We start from the raw sequence: 10,137 nt of genomic DNA on the forward strand, positions 1-10,137 counted from the left end.
GCTCAGTAGGGTGGGGGTGGGGGGATGGGGACTTTTCTATTATCCCCTTGGAATTCGCCACTGGAATCCCGGCAGACGTCCAGTTCCGTCTGTTGGGATCAATGCAAGTCAGAATGGATGGGGGTCACTGAAAACACTTATCAATTTGTTACAATCTCTAAAGTTAAGAACCCCCTCCTTCCCTCCCTCAACCCTCATTGGCCCGGTCTATATGTTAACGATAAGGGTTTTATTTTAGTTCATATTTGTAATAAATTTCTTTCACACCTATAATTATAGACCTAATTTATAGTCTAAGTAAGCCTCAGAATGTACCATTTGAGGTCTAAATGTTTAATTTCATTTTCTGGGGAACAACACCAAAACACCACTTAATTGGATTCGGCTTCAACGTCCCCAGGACCACAACCACTCCTTGCTCTTTTATAAAATCCCCCATTCGCCATGTCAGGTATAGGTTCATCCCCTGCCTAATTCAGTCGGGAGGTTTTCAGAGTTAGTGAAGTGTTAGCTCAGTGGTTATACGCCGGTGCCTTTCAATCATAAGGTCCCGAGTTCGAGCCACTCCGAGCTTATTGTATTTCGTCCAGTTATAGAGTTGTTGACAATTAACAATTCATAATCATGGACGTTAAATATGAATCTAAGACACTGACTTCAGTCAGCTCGCGGCTTTGATAAGCCAATGAGGCTTCTTCGCGAGTTCCTGCTTGAGGATCTAAAATACATACATACAATACATACATACGAGTTTGAGCACTCCCTTCCTTTGTTGTCTGCGTCGCTGTAAACAAGCTGTATAGGATCTCTGACTCACAATTAAGCGACCGTGTGATTGAGTTATGTTCAAACTTGAGGAAAATTTACATAAAAAGTAAAAACACGAAAAAAGGTACAAATAAACAAACAATAAACTGGTTTCATATTTGCTTACATTTTCTTTTTATTTCAGAATAAATCGCCAATCTATGTATGAACATGTTTAGCAAAACTTTACGATAAATATACATTTACATCCGTATTTATAATTTCACATTTAAACTTCTTGGAAACCATTTTTATGCGGTTAGGGTGGGGGGGGGGGGAGCGGTGGGGATGGGCTGGAGGAGGGACATTATGGTATTTTGCTTTGAATTCTTTCATGACGGCATTTATCGACGAAGAAGCTACTTTCTTGAAATCATGTTGCATATACGGTACTAAATTTCAGAATGTGTTTCTACTAGTTCAGTTACTATACTATATGCAATTGTATGCAGACACATCGTCTGTCGTACTCTGGGTGTACATATTTTTATTACATATTTGTAATCCGGTAGTATCCAAAACAGAGCATTTTGGACACCGGCATTATTTTGACAACTACGATTAGGTATTTGGTCTTTATGATGTTGCACTATATGTACATTAATAAACGTCAATGGGGAAATTGATGACTCTGTTGGAAGTGAGTTTTTTTGTTTTCCGTGGCCAGGTAGTGTGGACTCAGTTTCCATGAAATTGTACAAAATTGACTTGATCATAATTAGAAGCATTTCCTGTGGACGACGCTTGGACCAGATTCATCATACTCTTCTTTGCTGATCCACATCTGTTGGAAGGTGGAGAGAGATGCTAGGATGGATCCACCAATCCAGACCGAGTATTTCCTCTCTGGTGGAGCGATGACCTTGATCTTCATCGTAGGAGGAGCGAGGCCGGCGAGTTCCTTCTGCATACGGTCAGCGATACCAGGGAACATGGTGCTACCGCCGGAGAGGACAACGTTGGAGTATAGGTCCTTTCGAATGTCCACGTCACATTTCATGATGCTGCTGTATGTAGTCTCGTGGATGCCAGCCGATTCCATTCCGAGGAAGGATGGTTGATAGAGTGTTTCTGGGCACCTGAATCGCTCGTTGCCAATGGTGATGACCTGACCATCAGGGAGTTCGTAGCTCTTCTCCAGTGTCGAGCTGGCAGCAGCTGTCTGCATCTCTTGCTCGAAGTCAAGAGCAACGTAAGCGAGCTTCTCCTTGATGTCACGGACGATTTCACGTTCAGCTACGAAACAGATCAAGAGAAGATGGTGGGTAAGTTGGTGTGCAGAGAGGGGGGAAATGGTGCAGAGAGGACGAATAAATGGTGCAGAGAGGACGGATAAATGGTGCAGAGAGGACGAATAAATGGTGTAGAGAGGACGGATAAATGATGCAGAGAGGACGGATAAATGGTGCAGAGAGGACGGATAAATGGTGCAGAGAGGACGGATAAATGGTGCAGAGAGGACGGATGGATGGTGCAGAGAGGACGGATAAATGGTGCAGAGAGGACGGATAAATGGTGCAGGAGGACGGATATATGGTGCAGATAGGAGGGATAAATGGTGCAGAGAAGACGGATAAATGGTGCAGAGAGGATGCAAAGGCAGATGTTGAAGGTAAACAAAGATAAGGTTCACATTATTCACATGTCACAACATTTTTTGTCAAATGCACTATGAATGTGGGTAATGAGGGGTAATGTTACCTTGTAATTGATGAGAGTACAATGATGACCCTACCTGTGGTTGTGAAAGTGTAGCCTCTCTCAGTCAAGATAGTCATCATGTAATCTGTGAGGTCACGTCCAGCAAGGTCCAGCCTGAGTATGGCGTGGGGGAGGGCGTAGCCCTCATAGATGGGTACCATGTGGGAGACACCGTCACCAGAGTCCATGACGATACCAGTAGTACGACCAGATGCATACAGGGACAACACGGCTTGGATGGACACGTAAAATGCTGGAGAGTTGAAGGTTTCAAACATGATCTGGAATAAACAGAATTAACAATGTTAAAAGTGAAAGGAAAGCTAGATTAAACCACCGCAATTCAGGATGATCAACGGAATAAGTGATTAAGAAGTGGGAGAGAAGGAGTGGGAGTAAGGGTGGGGGAGTAGAGATGGTTAGTAGTGGCGGGGAATAGAGGTGGGGAGTAGAGATGGGTAGTAGTGGTGGGGAATAGAGGTGGGGAGTAGAGATGGGTAGTAGTGGTGGTGAATCGAGGTTGGTAGTAGGGGTGGGGAGTAGGGGTGGGGAATAGAGGTGGGTAGTAGGGGTGGGGGAGTAGAGATGGGTAGTAGTGGTGAGGAATAGAGGTGGGTAGTAGGGGTGGGGAGTAGGGGTGGGGAGTAGAGGTGGGGAGTAGGGGTGGGTAGTAGAGGTGGGTAGTAGGAATGGGGAGTAGAGGGTTGTGACAACTGTATTCCCTATTACTAAAAAACTATTATAAAAGTAAAAATTAAGTTAGTTACAGCTACGATGGAGCCCTCGGGATGGTAAAATTATATAACAAAAATAACAAGATTTGAATTGCAGGGATCAACTCATAGCCTCTCTCACCAGCCCCTGTCTCAAAGCCTATTCTCTTCGCTGGAAGCATTAATGTAATCAATGTTTACTTAAAGCGTTGTGATATTTGCATTGTGACATGACAAACCCTTTCACTCATAGTTTATAACATTGTTACTGTCTTTAACACTATTTTCATTATATTTTGAATATCGAACGCACCGAACTGAATAAACTGATTGCTAATTGAGAAAATAATCGAGATGAGAATAATGTTAAACCTCTTCTTACCTGTGTCATCTTTTCTCTGTTGGCTTTGGGGTTCATGGGGGCTTCTGTGCAGAGTACTGGGTGCTCCTCAGGGGCTACACGGAGTTCATTGTAGAAGGTGTGATGCCAGATCTTCTCCATATCATCCCAGTTTGTGACGATACCGTGTTCGATTGGATATTTCAAGGTGAGGATACCACGTTTGCTCTGTGCTTCATCTCCGACGTAGCTGTCTTTCTGTCCCATACCGACCATCACACCCTGTTAAAGAATCATTTTTTTGTTTAATGCAAGTATTTTCATTCTTCAAAACGACCAGCTGAAAGACTACTGATTAGTAAAATTGGGGGGAAATTTTATGTTAATTTCAACATGCTAAACAATATTGTGGCAACACTGACGGGCTCCATCATCCAATCAAAAACAGACATTGTAACTTTTGGTAAATGTCTTGTATTTCCAAAGAAACCGTATACATGAAATAGTCAAGCTTTCAATGCCGTTGGCCTTTACCTGATGTCTTGGTCTGCCTACGATTGATGGGAACACAGCACGAGGGGCATCATCGCCAGCGAAACCGGCCTTGCACATACCGGATCCATTATCAATAACCAGGGCCTGTACGTCGTCATCCATATTTAATTGTTGTGTTGATTATATTTTTTTTAATATTCACGTCAAATTTGAATCTCGATTCTGTAATAAGTAAAAAAGAAAAGAAAATTAAGCAACAACATTAAATATAACGAAACGTATAGGAATACTACAGATGAGAAATGATTCACTCAAATATCACATTTAGACTCGCCATGCCGAACAAACGGAGAAACTTAACTTTAATTGGAATTACAATTAGATTTCCCCAAGACAAAGTGTAATTAAAAATCCTGAATTTGAATTAAAAGGTTGTTGGTAAATATTACACGATGGAATTCTGATGATGTTTGAGTAAAGTAAATAAGTATAACTAATTGAAACTGACTTTGAATATTTTTTTCCATTCGTAAATATTTGTTCTGGCAAACGGCTCATATAATTATGTCTAAGTTTGTTTATGATTTTTTTCGTCACGGTTATCAAAGTAGATCCTGTCAGAACTGCAAGATTGATTTTCTCAAACATTGCAGTAGATATGCTATACGGTACCGACATAGGCGTGCGGGACCATTTCAGTTTGGGGGGGGCAGAAACTTTTGTGCCCGAAAGTTCCCGTGACACTATCTTAGCGGAGCGCCACCATCAGTTGGCGCGTAGCGCACAAGAATTTTTTTGGCAAAAGCTGGCTCTCAGATTGCCGGAAATGGCACTTCTGAGGCCTTGCAAGTTGCATCTAAACATTCTTTATTTTGTAATCTCACGTTTTAGAAATTTACACCTCCCCAAATATTTGGTAAATTAGAAGAAGAAAAAATTGTAACGATCGTTTTAGACTTGTAGTCATTCACTTCAGAGACTGCTAATCTCCATGCATGCATGTCACCAAGATTGTGAGCGGCGTTCCCTGGTAATAATTTTGGGCGATAGTGCAAAAAGCGTGGTAGCCCAGATGAGCTGCGCTTACGGTGGTGTTACACGGAAATATTCGGGCATCATGATGCTAAATAAAGAAAATCATTAGGCCTATCGCTCTCCACGGAATTATCGGGCAAAAATTTGAAAAAGATTCGGGCAAGCTACTGCATATTTATATATATTTATTATTTTTCCCCTCTAAGGCTGCCCGAATTTTCGGGACTTTTGCCCGAATTTCTTGTCCTCTGGAAATTTGGGGGGCAGTCTGCCCCTGCCCCCCCCCCCCCCCGCCTCGTACGCCTATGGGTACCGATCAAAGCCTTTATCACATTATATAGTATGTCTTCAATAATAACCTATACGTCTAATCTCTAAAACTAGTAATTGACATCGAGTATGTCTGATCATAGGTCATTCCACGGAATCTATAATCAGCAAGTGGTTAAGTAGACAAAGCGATGCATGCCTTTATATGGTACGACCCATATTAAACTCGGTTAAACCGACTCCACCCACCCTATGAATATTCATTAATTATACCTAAAGACACGCTGAAGACAAACTGGATTAACTTTGATTATTTGTAGTTATTATGTTTAAGGGATTCCGTATAAGATCCATTGTATCCTTGTATAATCACGTAAATCGTTTTAAGGATTAGAACGAAGACCAAAATGGTGTTCAAGAGGAAGACAATTGATGAATTTCCTGGGTAAAGCAACTTTATCCTTGTCGTGTGTACGAAAGAAAGCTTATAGGTTTGATTGAATGGTTAACGGAAAATAAAATAAAAATGGAATTCTCCTTGACAAGTCCTTCAAAAGAACCCTGAACTTCTGCAGGGTATCAATGAATATGTCTTGGGGGGGGGGGGTGGAAGGGGTGGCAGGGGCTCATTGGAGATGCATCCCTTGACTAGCTTTTACTTTTGTCCCCCTAAACCTAAAATTCTCCCGGCACTCATTACACAATTCATTTTACGGTCGGTTTACTGTTTGCTTGACCCCGGCGTTTTGTCTTTCCATCTGTAAACCTGTCACTCATCTGAATTCACGATAGTCACATGCAGTGAACATCTTGATAACATTATGAATTCAATGTGATTATTTAAATAAAGAGAATAGGACGTTAACTATAGACGGAGCGAGCCAGTGAAAAGTAAACAAAATATAGATATCACAAAAATGAAATTAATAATATGTCAACCAATGGGTGGGTCATGCAAACAAACGTCGTATCTCAAGGCTTAAGCAAACTGTCGTTGAAGTATTGTAAGTGTGAAATGAGGTACTCGAGCAACTAATAGCATGAGTAGAGCTACGTATAGTTCTGTTCTGGCATCCTTTGGTATCTATGTACATATATATATATATATATATATATATATATATATATACATACATACATACATACATATATACTTAATATATATATACAAATGAGCTGTATACGCTATATTAGAACTCATAGCCTACACCTATTTAAAAACAATACCCCCAAGTTGATCAATATGGCCAGAAGTTTACTTTACCCACCGGAAAAAGAAAAAAAAGTCTAAACCGTGTTAGTCCGAAAACATGTAATCCTTCGAAAACTCTGTCATGGAAGGGAAATTACATTTTAGATTTAGCTTACAATATACGCAATTCGAAAAATATCAATTTATTAGGAAATTACTTTATCAAAAAAACTCTAATAAAAATTTGAAGCCAAATCAAAATTTAATAAAACTTACCGACTTAATGATTGAGATGATTCTTGCCTCTGATTGAAGTTGGAAAGTAAGATTCGATGGGCTGTGTTCTCAGTTTTATACGATCATTTGCATAACAAAGCCCACCCGTGACGGTATCAACACTTCCAAATTTGATCAAAGCTACCAAGGTTACAAAGTTCATTGGTAAATGAATGAATATTCATATCCTATCATCGACTCAGTTGATATCTTTTTTTGTCAATAGATGATTTACTTTATATATGATTGCATCATCATAAATATATTTATCATAACTTAAAAGGTATATCATCATTTGCCATGCTATTTCTATAGAGTAAGCCTTGTCGAGGTATTATGTAGGTGAAAAGGTCACTATGCTGTTATATATATTTATGTAGGTCATAATGCAATGATTTTAAAATTTTCTTGTTACATTTTTACAAAGCAATAACATAAATTACAATATCATTTATAAAATGTTTGTTCTGCAGGTGCCCACCAGTTAGAGAATTTTACTGCTATACATAATTCTGTTTCATGAAATCGTGTGTGTTTTTCATATGTATACGCTAAATTGTCACCAGCAAAGTTATCAGGCCCCACATTTAGCCAACTGGCTACAATTACGGAAAGTTTTCATCTGTTCAGTTCTGACCCTCAAACTTATGTCCACATGTTGGGACTAAGGGTTAAACTAGTCCAGGAACAAATGTTTCAGTGGTGACAGAGGCTTTGCGGTGGCGGCCGGGGTGTTTGGGGGGGGGGCAGGGGAAGGGAGTGAAGAAGAGAGGAAATGCTTGGCCACTTTGTTGAAAAACATGAATGACCATTTAATAAACCTTTTTGCAGATATGGGGGTAAAATTGATAGCCCTTACCATGGCACTTACTGAATGGCAGAAATTTGGTTCAAAGTTGTCCAAAGAGGTATAACTAATTCCCTATCATATATCCTACCATATCCCGTACCCCCTCGCTGACGTTAACTTTGTCTCCACAACGTCAGGATTGAAAATTTATGATATGCAAATTGTCCCATGCATATTTATATTAGTATAGTATTTCATAAATATTCAAATTTCATAAAATTCATAATATTCAATTTTCAAATTTCATTTCAAGTATTTCATACTTATTTTTGCCTTCACAATGGACAGTCCCTATCTGCGACAGGTAACGTCCAGTTTTTAGTGTAGATTGTGGGACGAAATCCAATATCTGTCTTTGTTATTTGCCTTTAACATTTATCTCACAGAATTATACTTTGTATAGAAGAGCAGACATGTTTCATGGTCTTGTTATAACACATAAAACATTCAGGGGTGTACATACGTGGGGGTTTTGGTGACGGGGGAGGGGGGTGGAAACAAAAAGTCGGTTACAAATCGGTGCCGAGTCTGTCTCAAAGTTGGAGTCAAATTCAGCGTTCTCTGACACCTACGAGACGTTGAGGGGAATAAAATAAAAAGGAAGAAAAACAAAAAACAAAATCAAAATCATTCTCTACGTTTGACCCTGACGTCTACAATTCTCAGATTTGAATAATATTAGGATAACAAAATGCTAAAGCATTTGTTTAGTCACTTTAATCGTTCATCTATTTTGCTGATAACCTGGGAGGACCAATCTTGCGAAGGAATTCGTATAGTTTACAAACATTGACATAATAAACTTTAATAGTGCTGTGTCACTCCACCATTTCAATCCAATGTGCGAAAAAAGGGGGGGGGGGGGTGGGTGCCAAGGTGGGATAGATGTTCAGATATTTCACATATAAAGTTATTGTGCACGTTTTTCTTGTAGGGGGTTTAGTCACCACCCGTTGCTAAGGAGGTACTAAGTTCACTTGTCACACGTAGCCTAACTACGTACACCTGATACGGGCCGTATGTATATTGACTCATAATAAAGATAAGACCTACCACAACTTAAGATTAGACTTTTAGAAGGACGACTATTACTAACCATCACTGAATTACGCTCCACCCACCCCACCCCACCCAGATCCCCCTGATTACCGTATTAATACGATCAGATAATCACATTACCTTCCCGCACACCCTTCGTAGGTAGTAGATTCGCAATGTCAACACATAATCAAATTTGAGTGGACGTAAGAATTTGGTCGATAGCAATCGTACACTCATTTTCCTCCTTAGCCTAACCTACCCCCCCCCTCTCCCACCTCACCCTCTTCCTCCCCCTCTCCCACCTCACACTCTTCCTCCCCATGTAAACCGATTTCTAGCAAGCTAAGTGCTACTGCTACAACGTTGTAACACATTATAGCATGTACATTTGAAGGTTGCTCATATTGCATGGACTTTGGTCATTACCAAATTTGACACATTCACACGATCCCCTTTCGCTTTGGCAACTGGATGACAAATTCTACTTCTACGGTCTCTTATTCAGCGATAACAGGAGCAAACAATAGATACATTCTGTGAAAATGCCTGAATCAAAGGTAATGGTGAAATACAATAACTGCCCATCTCTGTATAATAGGGTGTATAGGTATATAGGAACGTTATAAAAACGGTATTTTGAAGGTTGACTTATCTTAAAGGTAATTCCTCGGTGTCATCCACGAGAGAATAGCATAAGAAACATCAGTAAAAGGTTCAGACAAACTGTAAAGTAAAACTTATGACTATTTTATGGCCTCTTCTGGTTTTGGACAGAATTACAATTATTGTCGTAAGCAGCACCGTAAGCAGCACCGTAAGCAGCACCGTAAGCAGCACCGTAAGCAGCACAGTACATTGCCATACCGTATAGGATGTTTCCCGCAAACACACCATTCTCCATCTCTTAACTCGCTTCTCGGCCTTTTTGGCTAAGAACATTGTGTAGCATTATGTTTCCTCTTCAAGGGGAATCGTGAAACATACCTGACGATGATCACATAGTCGCAGTCTCGATGCAGGGGGACTGGGGTTGAGAGCGGATCAGTCGTTCGGTTGTTTGGTTTGTCGTTCCCAGGTTCTTTCTTGTGTGACTTTTCTTAAAAGAGTATCTCCATCTCTAAACTTGACAGGAACGGTATTGTATTACGCACCAACCGTACGGTTACCCACCCAGTTGGGACAATTTTTCTGTACTGTAGTGTTACGTCCCGCTTCAGAGCACTCGTATTGTCAGTACGAGCAGTATCAATATCATGTTTCTATCAGATCAAGGTTAGGAACTGTTCATACTGTCAATATGAGAGCATGATATTGGAGTACAGGGTATTAGCATTAGGAAATTGTTCTAACTGGTTGGGTTACCGTTTAACATTATGACTATGCATATATGCAGATTAGCCACTTTAACTTAATCGAT

General features: G+C 40.3%; 1 protein-coding gene across 1 annotated transcript; it reads right to left on the reverse strand.

Annotated features, from left to right (window-relative positions):
• Window positions 1–915: 915 nt before the first annotated feature.
• LOC139958750 (actin, non-muscle 6.2-like) lies at window positions 916–6,976 on the reverse strand. The gene is made up of 5 exons (XM_071956071.1): window positions 6,830–6,976; window positions 4,096–4,278; window positions 3,604–3,843; window positions 2,543–2,789; window positions 916–2,043 (listed from the first exon to the last, which is right to left on the reverse strand). Exons 2-5 carry the CDS (start codon window positions 4,216–4,218, stop codon window positions 1,526–1,528), a joined length of 1,128 nt encoding a protein of 375 aa, XP_071812172.1. The 5' UTR covers window positions 4,219–4,278; window positions 6,830–6,976; the 3' UTR covers window positions 916–1,525.
• Between the last annotated feature and the right edge of the window lie 3,161 nt (window positions 6,977–10,137).

This window comes from Apostichopus japonicus, chromosome 18 (genome assembly GCF_037975245.1).
Source record: "Apostichopus japonicus isolate 1M-3 chromosome 18, ASM3797524v1, whole genome shotgun sequence".
Taxonomy (NCBI): domain Eukaryota; kingdom Metazoa; phylum Echinodermata; class Holothuroidea; order Aspidochirotida; family Stichopodidae; genus Apostichopus; species Apostichopus japonicus.

Excerpts from the sequence above, each read along its gene's own strand:
- LOC139958750 (XM_071956071.1), bottom strand. The coding sequence starts at position 4,218 with ATGGATGACGACGTACAGGCCCTGGTTATTGATAATGGATCCGGTATG. Across the intron at positions 3,844-4,095 it reads TAGGCAGACCAAGACATCAG|GGTGTGATGGTCGGTATGGG; the intron begins GTAAAGGCCAAC and ends ATTCTTTAACAG. Across the intron at positions 2,044-2,542 it reads CTACACTTTCACAACCACAG|CTGAACGTGAAATCGTCCGT; the intron begins GTAGGGTCATCA and ends TCTGTTTCGTAG.